This window comes from Ornithodoros turicata, chromosome 6 (genome assembly GCF_037126465.1).
Source record: "Ornithodoros turicata isolate Travis chromosome 6, ASM3712646v1, whole genome shotgun sequence".
In the NCBI taxonomy this organism is placed as follows: domain Eukaryota; kingdom Metazoa; phylum Arthropoda; class Arachnida; order Ixodida; family Argasidae; genus Ornithodoros; species Ornithodoros turicata.
The window spans coordinates 43,071,282-43,092,371 of NC_088206.1; the positions used below are offsets into that span (position 1 = coordinate 43,071,282).

Genomic DNA, 21,090 nt, shown 5'->3' on the forward strand with positions numbered 1-21,090 from the left:
TAATCATTGCATTTTAATTAAGTAGCCGTGTGGTAGTTCTATACTATCTCACACAAAATATTTGCGTACACGTAGGTCAGAACTGCAAAAACAGCACTTGTGGTATCACATAAAATTAAACACAATGTTTATAATCAACCTCCTGAAGTGAAGCAGTTCTGATGTATGCAGGGTTTAGAAGTACGCAATGGTCTGACTGAAGTCACATTCTCAGTACATGACCTTAGTACATGATTACCATGTGCACAGGTAGTCATGAATACCTGTAATGCATCCAACGTGGTGTGTACCAGTTCCACCAGACTGTTTTTCAACAGAGAAATAGCACAGTATAACTTACACATATTGCATAGCTAAATGACAACTTGTATAATACCTAGATATATAGTGACCAGGTTGTGACTCAGTATGTGTTACGTAGAGAAAAACGTGAAAGATTGCAAATTTAAAAGGCGTATCATTGCGCGAGTTTGAAAGCATACGACTAAGGAAGAGTTAGCCGATGTGACCATTATGAGTCGACACCTCATAATTACTAAACCATGCCTCGTTAAACCCTAAAATTTCATACTCACCTAGCTAGCTGCTGTGCAGTGCGCATCGTTCTTTTCTCACGAATTGTGTCAGAGAAGTTCCTTGGTTGATGACAACAAAGGCACAAGCTCACACACACCAAGTAAAAGTCGCGGCCTGCACTGAAACTTGAGTCGTCCTTTGCGAGCAGGTATACTGCTTGCCCGCGTGTTACTGCTCGCCCCGGTTCCCCCAACGTATTCGTCGTCTTCAACGCTGAAACACCAGGACGAGAGATTATTTTTATTGCAGCCCCCCCCACCGGTGTCGATAAGACACGAAATTCATATAAGCTTACCGAAATTTGGTCCTCAACCGCAGGTTCTTCTTCTATCCAACACACAACGAGGACACGGCAGGGCTGCCTTTCGATGCCATCTTGATTGTCTCGATTCTGTGAGAAGACTCGCTCCTACTCTAGGATCTACTATAGCCCATTCAGGGAAAATATCCCACTGCTGCTTCGCAATCCACCTCATACAACACATTTTGAGAAAGGGGACGTGGGCGAAGAAAACGGTTATCTCACGTGCAAACACACAAGAAGCTCACAAAAACAAAGATGGCGCCGGACTAGACTGATTCAGCCATGCAGATGCAGCCGTTCGATCAGTTCGGGTTTCGTATCTAGTCAAAATAATTGTTAAAAATATTTATGCTTTCGGTTCCGATGAAGTTATTTGAAGTACTTTTTAGTAGAAAACTATTTTTGATTTTATTATCGCAGTTCACATACTGCAAATATGGACACCATTGCAGCACATTGTACTGCGTTACTATTGGTTACAATGCACAACAAGAAGAGCGTTCCTTTCCCCCTTTTCATCCTGCAAGCAGTGTACATGGACATCGACTTTCAAATTTTGACTGTGTCAATGAATTAAGATCTGTTCAAATGCCCATAGAAGGACGTCCCACGGATCACGAAATTTCTACATCCATTTAGGGACGTCCGTGGGCTAACGAAAATTCGTTGTCCGTGGGCTGATCTCCGAAGGTCGTCCTGCGGGTATCCCGCCTCGGACACGGACGTAAGGACCAATCTCGGATATCCGAGGGACAATATGTTCCGTCTGGGTGGGTGCTCGGTTACTCAGTCCGATTGTTATTGGGTACGCCGCGAGGGCATGGTCCAGGCCCAAACAGACATAAACAAATTAGAAAACATTTCCAGGTTTGTTGATCGGTTCATTTTAGTACATATAATAGGTATTGCTCTCCATCACAGACGAAGTCAGAGGCCAAATTACCAGCGTTGGCTCATCGTAGGAAATGTGATAGGTTTAAATGTATGTACCTACTGCACAACCATAATAACCACAAGCAAGCAGAGTTACAAGCAAGCAAGAAGCAACCAGTTACTCTTTTGGTAACGAAGCAACGAAATAGTTACTTTTCTACAAATTGTAACTAATAACGTATTCAGTCACAAAAATCTATAAGCCGTTAGTCGCGTTACTCGTTCCTTTTCTTCGTTTACGCTCGGCTTCCACATGGACGACATGGTCAATTACAGTGCGGAAATTCCCGAAATTCCATACGCTTGTAACAGAAGGTGACTTGACCTGGATATTCAGCTCTTGAGAGCCTTTGGCCCACAGTCGTCCTTTTGTTGACTCCTAAGATGACCGGCATGACGAATGCCACAACGGTTTCTGTCGTGTCATTGACCGTGAAAACATTCTTGGAAAACTACTTCGGTGTGTGTGTGTTCGAATTCGAAGAAGTGTGCTCAGGTAAGCGTCTTCAACATTTTTGTTAGCTGTAGCAGTTACCGTATCGAGGCTTATACATTAAAGATACTGCGTTTCCCTGATCTATCGAATACCTCGTGGAGAGAGTGCCGTGTAGTGAGGAGGTAGCCCGGAAACTTTTGCTGATTTCATGGTTTTCAACGGGGGGGGGGGGGGGGGGTATGTGTACTTAAAAATAAATGCAAAGGTGAGCAATGCAAAGAGACAACTTATATGACGGCTTATGGACGTTGGTGTAGCGTTTATCAGTTCACATAAACGCTCAATCGCGCTGGCGTCGCGTAGGTGGTGCACCAATGGTGCAAAAGGGGGAAAACAGCTCTTACAATCGAAATTATGGAGAAAAAAGGAAAAGCAGCCGCCCTACTAATCAGGCGCATCCTATTTACAATGCATACATCAAGCAAAGGTGGCTGTATTTCATGGAGCCAGGCCTTTCCACTGGAAGTTTTGAGTCTTGCCACAGAGGAAACGCACAAACTGCGAAAAATAGCGGATTCCTATTTCGAGTACAAACTATTCGACTAAATAAAACAACGCATCAAGTAAAGCACGTGTCCACTCTGATTTTGACTCTGTAATAGCATGGTAACGTAAGAGTGACTCTGTACTGTCGAGTAATAGGAACGCGTTCCTTTTGCTGCTTTGGTAACGGGTAACGTATTTAGTTCGATGAAAGATGAAAGTCGCTGAAAAGGTTAGCCAGCTGTAGGGATCGAACCCACATCTTCTGGATTACCGGCATTTGAGGCATTTGAGGCTTTGTTTGTATCTGTCCCTTCTATGTTGTTCCAGCCTCAGAACATCAGTTTCTCTCTTGTTCTCTCTTGTTCTCTCGTATTTAGTTCATTTTTTCTAGGTAACGAGTAACGGTATTTAGTTCCTTTTTTTCGGTAACGCGTACATGTCTGCAAGCAAGGCATACGCCTCATCCAGTACCTATCCAAGACAGCAACGAGACATACACGACGTAAGGATGCAAGTAAAATAACGCCCATATACATTGTTGATGGTATCATTTCCTTGCGTTCGAGGCAGTGGTAGGGACAGGAACACAGAAAAGTAGATTCACAGGTTCAAAAGCTCTTGTTTGTTTGTTTGTAAGAAGAAAAAACGACGAGAAAAGCTCTTGCTGGTTTTTGTCAGAAATATCGAAGATTGGAATAGACACAGCAGGACGTACTGATATCCCCGTGAAACTTGAATGCTTATCTTTGTCATGTATAGCATGTTAACCATTCCATGAATGTAACTGATATACTTTCTACTTGTGTCATCACTGTTGTTTTTCAGAATTACTGATTACGCGTGCACATTTGTACAGTGAATACGTACCTGCTGGGTCTCTAGTGGCCTGCAGTATTGTGTAAATAAATGGATAAATAAATCACGTTTGTAGCCCTAAGAAACGATATGTCAAAATAATTATCGATCGGTTTGATTCGGTTCGTAAAATTTGCAGCGAATATTATGACTTGATAGGCTTTGATGTTGTAGCGGCCTAGCGAACGAGAACCAGTCAGGCTAGAGTCTCGAGGAGAACTGGTTTATTGACAACAGATGCAGGTGCGCACGTGTGTAGACTGAGCGTTACGTCTTCGCCGAGCTGGTCACGCAATAGCTCCCCCCCCCCCGCTTGAACGGAAGGAATAGGTCAAGATAGAAGGCGGTAACGGGGACAAACTGACGGTATTTGGGGAACGGTAACGGGGCGTGTTAGCGTCCAGGACAGGGGAAGAGGGAGAAGGGGTGGGTTTTTCACTGAAGGCCGGCTTCAGACGATCGATGCTGATGGTGTCTTCCTCAGCATTGTGGAGGATGGTAAAGTGCTTCGCAGAGTGTATAAGGATCGGATGTGGACCGCTGATGGGGAAGGGGACTCGAGGGACTTGCGACTACCGTCAGAGCGACAGAAAACATGAAACGACCTGAGAAGGTCATGGGGAATGAAAACTGGTCGGGCCGATGAGTGCTGAGGGGCGATAGGGCGGAGAGTAGCCATGGCGCGGGAGAGGTCGCGGACGTAATCATGATGTGGAAAAGATGTGGGTCGAACTGAAGAAGGAGAAAGGAGCTCGGCTGGAAGGTGAAAGGGGGCGCCATAAACGAGGTCTGCCTAAACGTATGTGAAACGGTCTTGAGAGCTGCGCGTATACCGAGAAGCGGCAGCAGCGACATAGTCCAGTGGTTCGGGTCCGCGGAAGCCACGACTGAGGTTTTGAAACCTAAAGAGCGGCGAGGAACCAGGCGAGCTGGTGACTATTGATCTTCATAACAAGCCTTGAGACTGAGGAAATAACACATAATACACGAGTCCTAAACACAGCTGAAAGTTTATTTTACACCCACACAAATATATGCATCAAGCTGGAAAGGGAAGGAGAAAGAAAGATTTTCAACTGCTCCATGTAGGAAACAGAAGGACTCCTAATGGCATTCCCAGAAGTACATATCGCTGTTGTTTCCCGTAGAATTCGTTTCATTGTGACAGCTTCTTTGACCACAACCCTGGCCTCCTTCCAACCCTACAATTGTTGCATCACTGGAGATGCTCGTCGAACTTAGAATGGGGATCGGCTATCTTTACGTTTGTTACATGCTCCTTTAAGCGGTCATATACGCATCTAGAAGTCTGACCCACATAGCGAAGCCCGCAGGCCTAGGGGACCTCATACACAGCCGCCTTTTGACAGGGAAGAGAAGAAGACTTTTGTTTCCTAAAAAGTGACGGATGAGCAGTGAAGAAGGCTAAGCGATCCAAACGAAAAAGCTTGAGAAGGCAAGTTGGACATTAAAGTTATTTGCAAGCGCTTTCAACTTATGGGAGAAGGTATGGAAAAAGGGACTGACGGCGCGGGTGGATCTAGGGTCGCCGATACGAAGGTCGCATGACGGCTGACAAAGGTCCAAAAGGTTTTGGAGGCCCTCAAGTCCTTTGAGCTCACTTTTATGCTCTCGTAGACGCGAAGTTTTCTACCTCTGCTGCCGCATACACCGATGGCTCATCTCGAAATGGGAAGTCCGCGTCGGCTTTCGTCATCCCATCCGCAGGCGTAGTTGAAGGACGTCGCCTTTGGCATCATACCTCATCCACAGGTGTGGAACTCTATACCATATATTTCTTTCGGCAGCACATCGTTGATTCTTCCCGACGGGAATGAGCAGTGTTCACTGACTCAAAATCTGTACTGCAAGATACATATTAAAAATTCTGGCATACGAGGCTCATCATCTGTCACCAATTGTTAGAGATGTGTTAATGGCTTACCACGTTGTCTGCGAAGCAGGGTGGAGACTGGTTCTCGAGCGGGTTCCAGCCCATTGTGGTGTATTGGGGAATGAACAGGCAGGCCGACAGCACCGCAGAAGCAGCTCTCTCGTCTCGGAGACGGACGAGTATTGCGTTAAGGCGGAGATTTGGGCAAGTTGGTACATAACTACGTAGAACACAGCGCAGAGACGGGACACGAAGAAGAAACAAGTGCACACACAGAGCGCTGACTAGCAACCGAAGCTTTACTTCCGAAAGGGGGCAAAACCGAAAAGGAGAGAAGAAAATGAAAGGAGGACAATCAAGAACAATCTTGAAGATAACTAATCTCTTTGTACAATAGGTCCACTGACAGCTTGCTGACACATCTTTCACGTCTATTGTAAATTTGTGCTCCTTCGTAAATTTCCCTGGCGAGCGAGTATAGCTTCTAAGTACACGTGTGTCTTCCAAACGAGGTCGGCATCCGCAATCGCGACAGTGCATGGCCAGGTTGCTGCATGTGTGGGTTTGCAAGGAGGATGAGTGTTTGCGCAGCCTGTCATTCAGACACCGTCCTGTCTGCCCCACATATGACTTCCCGCACGTCAGAGGTGTGTCATAAATAACATTACTTTTGCGCTGGACGAAAGACCCGACATGCTTTTTGTTGCATCCGGAAGCAACGGCTTCTTCACTGTTGACGCGTCGACACAACCTGCCTAACTTATTAGGTGCAGTGAATACAACGCTAACGCCGGCACGCTGAGCAACTTTCTTTATGTTGTGGTTTTGCCCCCTTTGGGAAGTAAAGCTTCAGTTGCTAGTCAGCGCTCTGTGTGTGCCCTTGTTTCTTCTTCGTGTCCCGTCTCTGCGCTGTTTTCTACGTAGTACGAGAATTGCGCTGCTGACAGGAGACCGTCGTTTCATACATCGGTGCCTCGTGACTCCCCTAGCTTTCTGCCAATTGACAACTCATATTCTCCCCCCACCTATGCTGAGAAAAGTTGATCCAACGCACGCGTTCCGCTTGTCACGTCTCTCACCTCTCTCTTCAAACGCCTCTCGTCAATATGCTGCTTTAGTTCATGGAATCCGACTCGGTGTGGCTTTTACAGGTCAGTGGTGTTACCGCTTGAGAATAGTTAACTCTCCGAGATGCTGGCACTGCGGTGCTCTGGAAGATCTAGACCAAATTCTTCTTAATTGAAAAAATAAAAAAGCTACCAATTTACCTCAACCGCACTCTCCGGATCTCTTAATCAGCTGGACTCTTGCCCCCCCCCCTCTCTCTCTCTCAAAATTGCTTCGTCCCTAGCCAAATCCAGCACATCAACGCTCTCCCCTCAAAGCTCTTTTGACCTTTTTGGGCGCCATAGGACTTCTATCTTTATTGTGAAGGGGATCATAATTTAATTCGTACATCACCACCAGCGACGGGGTAGATTATCGCCCCTGAGAAAGAAACTCATCATTCATCACCTCACGAAAAAGGTTGTTGTTTATTGCTCGTGACAGTCGACCCGGAACCGCACCTATCAGCAGGAGCAAGCGAAGAAATTTCTCATCGGCCCACGCGACATTTTCGTAGACTTTCTGAGCGTATTCTCCCGTACATCTTCCTCATGTATCCTCTGCCAGCAAGACTCAAACCGTTCTCCAGCAGGACACACGGAAGCCACGCGACAACGCCGCGACCACATTTTCCATCCCTGACGTCGCTGGTACGTGCTCGTATGTGCGAATTTCAGACTGTGTGGATTCCAAAGATTTACGATGACGACAGCAAATCATGCGAACACGAGTCTACGAAAAGCGGTACGGGGATTCGGTGAATGAAGAAATACCTAACCCGTGGAATCAGATACCTACGAACCGATCCCCCCCCCCCCCTGAAGTATCGCTTTGAAGTGTATCTATCAATGGCTCTCTTCGTGGCTGCTGGCGGTTCTTTTCTATGGCCACAGCCGCATAATACATGACAGCATTTGGTTGACGCCTATTTGGTGCGTGACACCCACACCACGTCGATTAGCGACCTTATTTTGAACACAACAGGGACAGGCAAGCTAACTGATGCTGAGGTGAAACGCAGGGTAAACACTACCGCGCGTTGTTCCAGTCTTGTCTCAAGGCAATGGTAACATCAATATCTTATTTTGTCCAGGTGGCTTTGGTCGTGCTCGCACACCACAGAACGCTGCCCATGAAATCCCCGACGAATCTTCGGCGTTCGAATACTGGGTGTCTCTCCCTTGTCCGGCATTCACGAGGAACACGTTATTGCATTGCAGTCAGTTGCAGTCTTGGTATATGGGCCACTTAATGGTCATGTTTACGTCACCATGAAACCGAAACTGAATGTGAAGGTAAAGTTGTCTTTCCCTATATATTCATAGCAGAGGCAGGGAACAAGAAGAGTCAAATTCAAGATGGCCGTAGAACACTCAACCAATGACACTTTCGGTTTCTAAGTTTAATGCTAACACGCTTTCGCGTGGGGGACCAAGGTCAACCAAGCTCCACCAATTGCTGCCAAATTCAAATTTGGACGACTATTCTTCGCTGGATAAAGTCATCAGGATAACGTCATCGATATACAGATTTCTGCAGAATGCGAGACACACACAGGCTAAAGAAGGGGCCCCTAACTACAGAATAATTACACCATGTCGTACTGAATCAAAGAAGTTCAAGATGAGGTGTTCTCGGAAGTGTAGCAGGCACTTTTTTCCTCACCACCAGTAAAATCAACGTCAAGTCTAATGGACTTCATCATAGGTACTTGGACGAGTATGGACTTCTACGAATAAACGGAAGGTCGCAACGAGACAACGAAAACGAAGAAGTAAAACATTCACTGACACCAGTGACACACACACTTACACACGTACTTAAGCAGCACACCTACATGCGACTATTACCGAATGGACGCATCAGCGCTTGCTCTATTCTGGTTCTGGTATACGTGACGCGCTCGTTGAGCTAACGGGACATTATTGGATAATCCAAGGTCGTCAAGCTGTGAAAAGTGTACTGCACAAGGGCGAGTGTTGCAAGCGGCAACGCGGTCAACCGACGTTCCAACACAATGCCCCGTTCCTCGTGATAGAATAAACAGGACTGTACCTTTCGAGGTAACTGGAACGTACTTTGCGGGATCCCTCTTCAACAACACTGTAGGCAACAAGTCAACGAAATGCTACATCGCTGTTTTTACGCGTGCTGTAACAAGAGCGGTACACCTAGAACTTGTCGACTATCTCACAGCAAACCAATACACATCGTATTGCCAACTCTAGGATGGGAAAAGCGTAAGCTTGGAGACATCACGCTTCAAAACTAAAGCGCCACCTGTGCGGGCCTGCCGCTGGTATTCTGTGAAATATTCCGGAAATGAGCAACACTGGTGTCTTCCACATGCATATGTTTACCATGTTGCGGAATGGGGTCTTCTGGCATGGCACCTTCCAATGATTTGGGCGTACATGGTCTATCTGAAGTTGTATAAAGGCAGCAGTATGCGATAATGTATACAGTATTATGCACAGGGCGTTCTTCACGTTTATTCTTACCAGATCCCTGATCAAGCTGTGTAGCTGTCGCACGTCTTATTTCATGCTGAGAGACTTTAAAAAGATGAAAAAAACAACAAGATGGGTAGTTTGTGACTGTTTTGGGTCATTCCATGCCATTCTTCGCAGTCTTAACGAAGTTTCATCTATGCACCTGTATGAGAAAGTCAGCGCTTGCAGTATATGCACTTCAGTACTGCAAGTGCCTTAGTGGCATGGCGACCCACTTTTGCTGATAGGGCAAACAAACAACCTTCCGCGTATTAGTAAGAGGCCATACTCTCAATTCTCTTTCCTGTGTCGCCACAGTGACAGCAATCATAGAAGAATGAAATGGTTTCACAAAGAGATCGCCAGGCGCGGATCTAGGGCGGAGGGGTGCAGGGGTCTGGACCCCACTCAATTCCAGACTTCAACATAGGGTTCAATGGACCAATCCCAGCATGCACGTGGCACTTGTCCACGGCGGACCCTCCCCCCCCCCTCGGGAAAATCTCAGATCCGCCGCTGGAGATCACGTTCTGGTGTCAAGGCATGACCGATTACACATTGCTGTCTCGAAGACCACATTGTAGCAATGTTTCGCACATACTACTTGCCCATCAATGGCGCAAAAACGATCAGGCCCTTTCTTTATTAACGTGAAATCTGCAGTCTCAAACCTGGTGTATTGTGTGTATTGTGGTGCCATACACGATGGATGAAGCGGTCCGAGACTATGGGGACCGCCTACGCCAGAATCATTTGCCTGTCGTGGATTTTTTCCTCTGTCTACACAGATGTATTCGTAATAGCGATTGTACAACTGCGCAAGTGTGGCCCAGGTTTCTTCAGCTGCCTTTTGAGTTCCTTCATATTGTTCTCAAACGGAAATGCGCTGAAGGAATCCAATAGCCCACGGTCTTTTACATCATCTGCTAGGTGTAGCAGCCCGTGCACGTTGTAGGACACAAAATGATGCCCTACAACGAAGCAAATGTTTGTACAAAATGAGCCAATAACGATGATGGCAGAGGTCTTTGTCAGTTAGGATTGAGAGGGCACAGTGAAGCGTTAAGAAGTTCACGAAAAGAGGCTGTGAAAGGACATTTTCCAGTATGATAGGCCCTGTGTACAAAAGGAACAATCTGAACTCGGTTGCCTTCCACTTCATCTACGACTCTTGGCTTGCGTGCAAATTTCCTGTGGAATACTCTGCTGGAGTGCAACACTGTTCTCTTTTAGACGACTTCTGCTCACAGGGCCAAGTCTTACTGACAAGGGCCCGGACACCCAAAGGAGTAGCATCTTTTTCACAACCCCTAAGCGAAGAGGTGCATGTACTCTATTGGGGCCACACGCACAATATCAAATGGAAGTTCAGTCAGGACAGACACACCCCCTGTGGTGCTCAGAGTCGCCTTGGGTGCGAAAAGATGTGTCGGTCCTTTTGCTGGCAACGCTTGTGGAGTAGTGCATACGATGTTTATTGTAGTCACCCTCGTCTGTGCACTCTGGACAGGCCGAGTGACCAGTGCGGCTTTTTGTGCAAAAAATAAATGCCCGCGCTGGTGCATCCCATATCATTGAATCAAATGAAATTTGAACAACTGTGCCATTCACTGTGATTCCGTCTTGCAGGAGTACAAGTAACTCATCAACAAACTTGCGTAGAAACTCATTGGAAGACATTGGTTTCTCTCTCGCCCAGTCGACTTACGTAGCCTTCATGTAAACGCGCCTAATGTCATATGACAAGACTGTAATACCCTGCTTATAACCCAGACAGAACACCATCTCCTACGGACGTCCGAAATAGATCCCAATGTCCATATCCGAAAACTGACCTCCGTGGGACTCTCCTCGGATATTTATGGAAGGATATCCGTAGCCGTATATCCGCAGGAGGTCCTGTTGCGGCCGTTTCACGGATTGTCTGAATCAGCTCCGTGATGGGATGCTGTACGGATCATGTATTTGAAGAGAAAGAGAAACGCGGGACGATGTAGCACTGCAGAAATTCGGCTTTCCATGAACCAACTCACTTTCTCAAGCTACATGAGTAAGAAACAGAGACATTACCTCTACGCCGACTTAATACGCCAAACAATTTCTCATTTCGCCGTTGTTTGTGCACGCAATCGAATTAAACTTAGACAGCTCACCCTTCATTTCGACTCACAGGCGAACAGGGCTCGAATGTGTAGAAGCTCGCGAGAACACCAATGTACAGTGTCTGTTCTTGGAAGTGAATGCAACTTCATTTCCAAAGCATTTCGACTGAGTGGCCCAATCCCTTGTTGCTCTTTCTTCTTTCTTTTCTTTTTTATTTATTTTCTCTTTCTTTTTTTTTTTTTTTGAAACGCCGCGCTGATTTTTTCTCATGGGAAGCAAAGCGGAGCAACAGAAAGTGAAACGAGCGGCGACGGTAGCAGATGTTAAAAAAATGGCGGAAACACGCTTTATAGTTTACTACAAAGCGTATACCTGACTTCTGAAAAATAAAAAAGTAACACGCGCTCGAGATACACGCTACATCCCAGAGAGCTCCTGTTTCTGTCCGTATCTCCAGGTTATGTCCGCAAAGTGCACTTTCGTAGGAAGTTCGAAGCCCGGCCAAGTGGATCTCCGTAGTATCACCGCTTCATTATTCTGTGGATATCCGTATCTCCGTAAAAGTATATCCGATGGACATCCGTAGGACAGAATTTTCTGACTCGGAAAGGGCTGTATTGGCTGCATACATGCATAATGTTGCACATGGTACTGCATGTAAACACGCGGAAACATAGCTGCAACCGCTCAGTCATGTCATCCTGCCCTGGTTCACACCAATACACAGTGTGAGGCTTTTATCCTTTGCATTTCGATTCAGTTTGGAGCTGTCATCGCATACAAATTATGAGGTCACACTAAATCAACACGTTCGCAGGTGCACATAGAAGACGTTTTGTGTTCAGGACTATATATAGTTCATCAGATCTTTTGCGTGCTGTTGCAGAAACTGCTTTTCAATGTGATCTGCGTAAGCAAACTATATTCAGGTATTGCCTATGACAATATGCATAAAAGCGAACATTAGTATACAGAAACACAATAAGATTAATAACTAGCCTCAATTTTGTCAGCATGACAAACATTATGATACGGCTTGATTAAACATAGATACTGGTTACAAAAGTGCTTTATTGGAATTATGATGTGAGACACGCAGCACATCACTCAAACTGGGGAAGTTTGGAATATTCTTTCAAGCTTGCTACAAGCCGAAATTGTATGTCGCTACATTGCAGCACTCAGACGGGACGAAAGGCGGTTAAAACAAGGAGACAAACGTAGTGCTGCATTGTAGCGACATGAACTATCAGCAACTCCCCCTCTTCCTCCCTTTGACCGAAATTGTATGCCAGGTTAACGCATGTGCGAACTCTTGAGTGAACGTGAGGCACAACAAACACTGTGCCAAACTGTGTATGTGAAAAGTGCCCGTAGCGCACTCTCCCATTTGATTTGAATAGATATGACGGCAAATATCTCAACATCCACAGAATGTCATCTTGATGAATTGCCCTGGATAAAATTTTAGCTCCTTTTATGAATATCACAGAGATGTCTAGTGGACCAACCCGATATCTGGGACAGTGAAGACTTATTTTGAACATCCATGGGATATTAGTGGCTTGCTGGGTTGCGGTCAGCTCATCAGTCGCACCCTAAAAGCAACACAACAAGATTGTCTCAAGGAGATGTTGTCCTAGTATAAGAGGATAAAGTTCCGTGGCACATGTGGAGACTGGCCCGGATAACACAACTCTACAGAGGACGAGACGGCCTGGTTCGGTCTTGCGAACTGCGACTGGCATCTGGAATACTGACTCGACGACCAGTTCAGCTACTGTATCCGTTAGAAACAGCAGAAAAATGAGCGACGAACTCGAGGTCATTTTTGGGGGGTATGATGTTGTGGTTTTATTTGGTTTGCGGACTAAGAGTTGATGAGGAAGACCACGTGAGCTTCTTCGTCTTTGTGTGCGCTTGCTTACTGTTCGATTTTTGTTTGTTTTTCTGTTTTTTTATGATTTTCGACGGAGTCCATTAAAGCTGGTCTTATAGAGCAGTGTTGCCAGTCATTCTTTTTCTAAGTGGAAGCTTAGGTATTAACAACACGATACCTGGGTGCAGCGTCAGTGCGATCACTATAATCGCGGTCCTTCGCGTTGCCATGCCAACGTGATGGCAGATTATCGCAGACATATCTGGGCAGTAATTGTCATTACTGTAATGAAATTACTGTGATGAATTACTCTTCCTGGTAATTTGTAATGTAATGCATTACTTTTACATTATGTAATTTGTAATGTAATTTAATTACATTTGGGCAGTAATTTTTATGACATTACTCATTACTTTTCACAAAAGAATCGAGTGTGTGTTCTGTGTTTGCACGGTGACGCATTCAATCGGCACGGTGAACGTGAGTTCTCTTCGACGATCCAGTTGCCTTCGTTAGGGCACCCACAAACAAAACAAACGTTCTTCAGGTCAACGGTTTGTAGCCTTAGAGAATCCTTGTTTGCGGGCCCCACCCTCCAGGCAATCTTCCTGTTGTCGTGATACTTTGTGTCACCTTCATGTCTACATTGTGGAACGATACGTCATACGTGGCACACTAGCCTGACGTGTAGAAGAGACAAATAGAAGAGTAAAAGCTAACTGTTGTTACATTGTCAGCATATCCCCCAATTTCGAGGAAGGCAAGTTTCGTCAAGTTTTGTGTTTTTGTCCCTTGTGCCTTCCACAAAACTCGGGTACATGTATGCCAATAATGGCAAAGTAGTTACTTTGTAATGGCATTACTTTTTCGTAATAATTGTAATGTAATTTCATTACATTTCAGTTGCAGTAATGAGTAATGTAATTTCATTACATTCTAACTGAAGTAATGAGTAGAAGTAGTTTACCCAGGTATGATCGCATAGATGCTGCCACTCTGTGTGAAAACACGCGGGACTCACGCAATCGGCGGTCATCATTGTGCGTATCGTCAGTTATCGCGGTCACGAGTTATTTTGCCGAGCTCTGAGTGAAAGTTCCCTGTGGGATGTGAGCTTTCGTGCAGTTTCATCGCTTTCAATTAATTGATACAGATATGAATTGATAGATATTGATCTAGATGGCACTGACACTGGTTGTTGGAGATTGTAATGCGAATGAAAGCAAAAGGGGAATAAGAGAGACAGTGAGGTTGAAGAGTGATGGAATATGTAAAGACCAAAACAAGTGATGAAAGTATTCATTGTGTGCTTGGCACTGTTTTACAGTCCTCTGCGCCACAATGCAAAGACTGCGTGATGATTACACCATACATACATTAAAAATATCCCTGTGGCTGAACAAACGGGCTTCATCTAGGCCATTGCAATATCGCGGAAGTTTATTACATAGCTCAGTCCTTGAGGATAGTCAACAGGGCACCGAACAACGAGCAATATCACGAGCGCGCAGTTTCGCCAATGGACTTAGGCGAAGCGTCGGCAGTCCCCTGAAGAAATGGCGCGAGAGTCGCGACGAAACGGCCAAGCTGAGGAACCGGCGCGAATTCAGGTCTATAAGCACCTTTCCAACGCGCAGGACATGAACGCGTATAAGACGCGTCAGACATCTTAGCCACAAGTCCAGCTACACAAAACGGGAGAAGTGCATCCACGGTTGATCTACTAGGTATATTTTCATTTATATTTAACTGTCGAGTATGAGGATCCAGGAATTTGTAAATAACGAAGACAACGCGCTTACATATGAATGTCAACTTTACTCTTTACCTGGGCAAGAAAGGCTCGGGTTATTGTACATGATTTTATCACTGCTGTTGTCATCTTCACCGAAGCCAGTGCTCAGGTGTCTCATGCTTCATTAGTGAGAGGCAAAACCTAACTAATTTTCCGGAATCCTTTGGACGCACCCCATGAGCGCAATATAGTCGTACCTCCTGAACACGAACATGAAGGGCCTGTCCACTGTGAACTCCAGCTCTGGCAATGCAGCAGCTTCTGTGGCCTCGAGGTTCGTCGGTCCGCATCCCTCGCTCGCACAGAACTCCACCTTATGAATGATCGCTGACAGGTAGGCGTCAGCAGCGGTTGTCACGGTTCGGAAGTTAGCCTGAGCAGTGAATGCCTCCCGCATGCCGATCTCTTGCAGAAAGCGGCTCAGTTCTACGTCATATGAGACGGCAAACTTCGGAATCTCCAGCCGTAGTTTACGCTTAGCCTTTACCCCTTCGACCACCCGCTCAAGTAGTTCCGGAGTAAGAATTTTGTAAAACTCCTGAAAAGGTCTCACTGGAACTATAATGGTTAGTGAGCAGGATTCGATTGAGAAGGGAATATCAACCGCTCGGAGTCCCACGTCATTTAAACAGACATAGCCGTATATTCCGACGTTAGTCATCATTTCGACGGTCTGCTCTTCGCCGAATGGCTTGCGCTGCAACGTGGCCCGGAGGAAGGGTTGTTTCCACTTGCAGTTGACGTATGCTACGCTGAGGAGGAGTATTCGAGTGGCCGGTCCGACGCAGATGGGAGGGACCACGTTTCCGATGCCCGTAACTGCCTTAACCCAAGCGTCTATGCTAAGCCTCTCGGTGTCAGGGCGCTCCGCGAAATTAGCGCTGGAAACGGTAATGCGGTAGACGCGTTCACCGATCTTGCGAAATCCATCGAGAAGAGGGAGGCGCTGGTCGACGTAGATCCGGTTGGCCATGCGGAAAGTTTCAACTTCATCCGGTCCTGGGGTACCACCCTGGGGAAAAAATAAACACACTCATAACATATATTCATTTGAAAGCACAAGTACCACAAGTAATTCTCTCGCCTGTCGCAATGATAACACAGCGAACGTACGTTCTTTGCAGGTTTCTTTCATACGTACTTGTGCGTCTGAGAGCTACGCGATTCGAAAATCGTTGACTTGTGTGACAACCAAGTGCTACGCCGATAGTGAGGTAACAGACCTCAGATGTTGTGAAATGAACGTGCACGGTGTACACTGTACCGCGTTAGTTGTCCTTTGCGCAACGTTATTGTTTGCAGACATAATGACGGGAAGCTGCTATGCCAGTCGGAGTTCATATAATCACGTTCGTCTAGAAGCTCTGGCACGTAATGGATCGTCCTTATGTATGTGTGTTCCTGTGACCGATATATCTCTAAAGCCGCTGAAGGCCATTAGGAGATTCGAAACAGTTTTCTACGTGGGCCAGTAGGTACGTGGCTTCACGAAACAGATCCCAAGTTTCTACAGGCACTTTGTTACGACATGGCTGTCTCGTAGTAGCCCGACCAACATCCCGCCCTGTTCGAGGCCTTTCTCAGATGTATGGCAGTAGCAGCACTAGTATGTATTGTTTGTTTTGCATGTAGCTGTGTAGACTGGCCTATGACTAAAGGTGTGCGCGGGTAAGTAAATTCGTACACATTCCCCGCATGTCTGCCCTACGCGCGCTTAGCCCGCGGACACATGCACTCGCAATTTCTCGTAACCTGCAGCGGCATTGAATTTCTACCCGAAAATAGCAAAACTTCGCGGGTATCTGCGGGCATACCCGCTCCCGCGCTCAGTTCTTCCTTTGTCTCTGATTACATCTTCGTTGAACGAAGATATAACACAAAAGAACAAATGCTGTTGGGCGATTCCACGCGAAATCATCCAGCGGACCTGCTCGGCCCTCACAAAACTATCGCGAATTTTTGCGAAAATTTTTTTAGCAGTCCCTAATAGTGCAAAACGACACACCACGAAACATTTCTTCCCAAATATCAATGTGGCGGGTGCTACACACGAGCAAAGTTCGCAGCACTGGCGAAAACCATGCCTGGCGTGAACGGCAGCTGCAGCTCATAGAAAGCACCTAGAACTGTGCGGTTTTCTTTTGCGTATAGAGGAAACCATGCTTTACACGGCGCTCAAATCCAGGTTGTCGTGCTGTAATCAGTGCTGGTATACAAAGGCCGGAAGTTTCGCAATTTTCCTCCTACTTCGCGATTTTTTTGTGGAAAATCAAACCATTAAATTTTAATGAATATTTTTTCCTGTCAAGGCCCTAAGGAATACTTCAACAGGAAAAATCGCCAGACACGTAACTTTCATAGTCATTGCAGGAAAAAAAGAGGAAGTATGCGATTTTTCAAAAATTCGCTACAATCGAGCGTAAAACACGCAATGAAGAGGTCGGAAGAGACGCCTGAAACCAAAACAGTTTTATAGAACGAGCCTTCCTCTACAACATATTAAAAAATCTCGAGGGTGTTTTTTCGTATACAGGAGAAAATAATTTTTTTGTAGTAGAGGGTATTACGACCACAGTGACCCACGTTGCATGTGTCCAGTGGGGTGCTATACTTGTTTCTTGGGATCCTGTTTTAATTCTTTTGATTTTCACTTTTTCTCTGGTCTGGTTGGGTTTTAATGAGCAAGCAATATGCTGTGGTACAGACTTCTGCAAGGTTACCATAGCCTTTGCTTCTGTAGCATAACACGCGTATTGCAATCCTGGGTGGTTAAGTTTATGGCATTGTTTCCGGTATGCACGGTGCCGGCAACGGAGATTGGGGATTAGCGGTGATGGGCAGGTCTAAGTAATACTTTTTGTCGTGTGAGCTAAAGTCCTGCGGGGATGAGCTTTTTCACATCCGCAGCCTATCCGAAAAATCCGCGTCTCCCACGGCACGCAGCAATAGTTCAGTTTCTATGCTCGATATATCAGGCCAATTTTCCAGGAAATAAACGTTCCCGTCAGCACAAAGCAGAAAAAAAAAGAAAAAAAAACAGCTGTCACCAAACTTCATCCACACGGGCGACTTCCTCTCTTTCGTTCCGACAGTGAAAACCCCGGAGCGGCATAGCTTTTTAGCGAGGACAGGTCCTGAGCGTCCATGATGCTACCAAAGGATACACGACAGCAAGTACAGATTTAGCTTCCACGAAAGATTATACGGCACCAAGCACAGCAACACATTTTGCACCAAACGGGATAAGTAGAGTTTATTGCAAGTGAAACGCAAGATCGGCGCCGAACGCGCACCTCGACTCGAGACGCCAGAGCCAGAGATCTCTCTCAGATGCGCGAGCTGCTTTCGTACACCTTGTACTCTATCTTCTGTACCTAGTGTGAAGCAAACTGATGGCGCAATCTCGCGGTTTATCCGAGTCTGACCCGCTCCTGATCCGGCGCCATCCACGTCCGATCCACAGATCACAACAAGCGTCCATATTCCATGCGAACCCAAAAGTTTCTTGCGGATATCCGCGGGTATACGCTTCCATACACGAGTGGTGCGAGGCTTTATATAGCTGTGAGCCTCACTGGAACCTAGGACAGCATGGACGATGAACCACCACCACGAGATTCCGTCGTTTCCAGTACTGCCATGTAAATGACTTTTTTGCACGTTCGTCTTTTCCTCTAGCGTTATAATTTGTTAGACTTTTCGTGGTTAATATTTTTGCTGAATTGTTCAGCATTCAGTTAAAGGAAACTTTCATCAACTGAACCTGCATCTACGCGCCTATAATATTCATACTGGTGAATTGGAACTCCACAGCGCTCAACTGGAGCCATGTTCCTTTGGTCCGGGTGGCTGTCATATTGAAAACCAACCAGAAAAAAAATCGGAAATACGAATAATTAAAACGGGAGCCCAAGAAACAAATATAGCACCCCGCCGGATACATGCAATGTGGGTCAGTGGCCGTAATACCCTCTACTACAAAAAAACTTATTTTCTACCGTATACGAAAAAACACCCTCGAGATTTTTTAATATGTTGTAGAGGAAGGCTCATTCTATAAAACTGCATTGGTTTCAGGCGTCTCTTCCGACCTCTTCATTGCGTGTTTTACGCTCGATTGTAGCGAATTTTGGAAAAATCGCAGAATTCCTCTTTTTTTCCTGCAATGACTAGAACAATTACGTGTCTTGCGATTTTTCCTGTTGAAGTATTTCACGAGACCTTGTCAGGGAAAAATATTCATTAAAATTTAATGGTTTGATTTTCCACAAAAAAATCGCGAAGTAGGAGGAAAATTGCGAAACTTCCGGCCTTTGTATACCAGCACCGATTACAGCACGACAACCTGGATTTGAGCGCCGTGTAAAGCATGGTTTCCTCTATACGCAAAAGAAAACCGCACAGTTCTAGGTGCTTTCTATGAGCCGCAGCTGCCGTTCACGCCAGGCACGGTTTTCGCCAGTGCTGCGAACTTTGCTCGTGTGTAGCACCCGCCACATTGATATTTGGGAAGAAATGTTTCGTGGTGTGTCGTTTTGCACTATTAGGGACTGCTAAAAAAATTTTCGTAAAAATTCGCGATAGTTTTGTGAGGGCCGAGCGGGTCCGCTGGATGATTTCGCGTGGAATCGCCCTGTTATAAAAAATAAGAAAAAAACAACAAACAAAATGAAACAATGATTTATTCTGCTTAGGCTTAGCAATGCCTGTTTTATTATTATTGTTATTTTTTGCAAATGCACATAAAGAGTATTCTAGCCCACATTTTTTTACAATTCTTATATTTTTCGATCCAGTATATGTCGCATATCGTTCGCATACGCGCATTATTCCACTTTTAAACACCCTCACTAACTTTTACGAGAAAAAAGCCCGTCTTCGGAACGACGCCCATGTTTTCGTTGGACATTTCACTGCCCACATGTCGAATGCAAGCCTGCCGAATCGCATTTCTAAAATCACCTGCGGCTTATGGCGCATGGCCTATGCTGTAAAGTAAATGGGAACAGTAAACTAACTAACACTTTGTAGTGCATATGCTATAAACAGAAAACAAAATGGCGTGAAAGCTTACAAACGTGCGTTACCGGTTCAAGCGGACCGTGTTCAAGCTTAACCATGCTTAATCCACAAGTTTACGCGAAACAGCACGACAAAGACACTTCGGACAGCTTTAACACAGCATGTTGTAACTTTGTAACATTCATCATCTTGAGGGTACCAACCTGAAATATAAGTATTCGGCGCATGGACTTGTGGAACTGGGGCACTTTGGCAACCAGTGCCAGCGCCATCTCACGCTCAGTGCTGCGCTGTGTCCCGGCCATGGCCAAAGAGACGACACTGACAAGGCTGAAGGGGGACAGTGCAATGTTGGCCTGGGGCTGATCGGCCAACAGCCAGCGGAAGAGCTGGCAGCCGAATATACTCACCACCTACAGTGAAAACATGCAGACATTTGGCATATATCTAGATAAATAACCGGCTTCCAAGCAGTGGAATGTCTAATTTACCTTTGGTGCGTCTTCCATATGCAGGCCGTCGTATGCTTGCTGCCGTTGTGCGAAGACAGCAAAAATGGAATGCTTCTTCTACTTCTTCTGGAGCAAAAACTATGATGATGTCTCGAGAGCCAACGAAAAAAAAAAAATAAACAACCACAACAGACGATCAGATATAGACTTGTCCTGAAATGTTATATCAAGGGACGCATGCACGGACTGGAAGCGAAATTGCTCAATCCAACAAATTACGTTATTGGCAAACGAGTACGCACCTGAAGGAACTTGCGCAGCAACAGTGTGGATAAATGGGAAAGGAGAGGTGTAGCAGACAGCGTCATTTTCATCAGCCTTAACATGCTACAGCATATCACCATCAATATCAGCAGGATGCCACACCCCAGGGACGGATCCGGACCCTCAGTTCCTCAGTTTTTTTGTTTTGTTTTTGTGATGGAAAGGGGGCGATTGTCGAAGCGCCGTAGAGGGGGTAGGAAGAGGGGAAACCTAACCTAAATTTAACCTGATGACTTGAGGAGAGCATAAATCTCCTCTTCCGCCCGTTGGATCCGTCACTGTTACACCCTGTTGAGTTCGTTTTCCTGATAAATAATTAAAATACGTTGTGCAAATATTCCTCTTATCTAATATCAAAGCGAAAAAAATTGT

The 21,090-nt window shown here is 45.8% G+C and overlaps 1 protein-coding gene across 1 annotated transcript; it reads right to left on the minus strand.

Moving 5' to 3' along the window:
* Positions 1 to 14,923: 14,923 nt before the first annotated feature.
* Positions 14,924 to 20,541, minus strand: LOC135397929 (leukocyte elastase inhibitor-like). The gene is made up of 3 exons (XM_064629422.1): positions 20,434 to 20,541; positions 20,146 to 20,355; positions 14,924 to 15,932 (listed from the first exon to the last, which is right to left on the minus strand). The coding sequence occupies exons 1-3, from the start codon at positions 20,449 to 20,451 to the stop codon at positions 15,066 to 15,068; spliced, it is 1,095 nt and encodes a 364-aa protein (XP_064485492.1). The 5' UTR covers positions 20,452 to 20,541; the 3' UTR covers positions 14,924 to 15,065.
* Between the last annotated feature and the right edge of the window lie 549 nt (positions 20,542 to 21,090).

What these genes read in the sequence shown, in the direction of transcription:
- LOC135397929 (XM_064629422.1), bottom strand. An exon ending in GCCGAATACTTATATTTCAG is followed by an intron (nt 15,933 to 20,145) that starts GTTGGTACCCTC and finishes TTTTTTCCCCAG; the next exon opens with GGTGGTACCCCAGGACCGGA.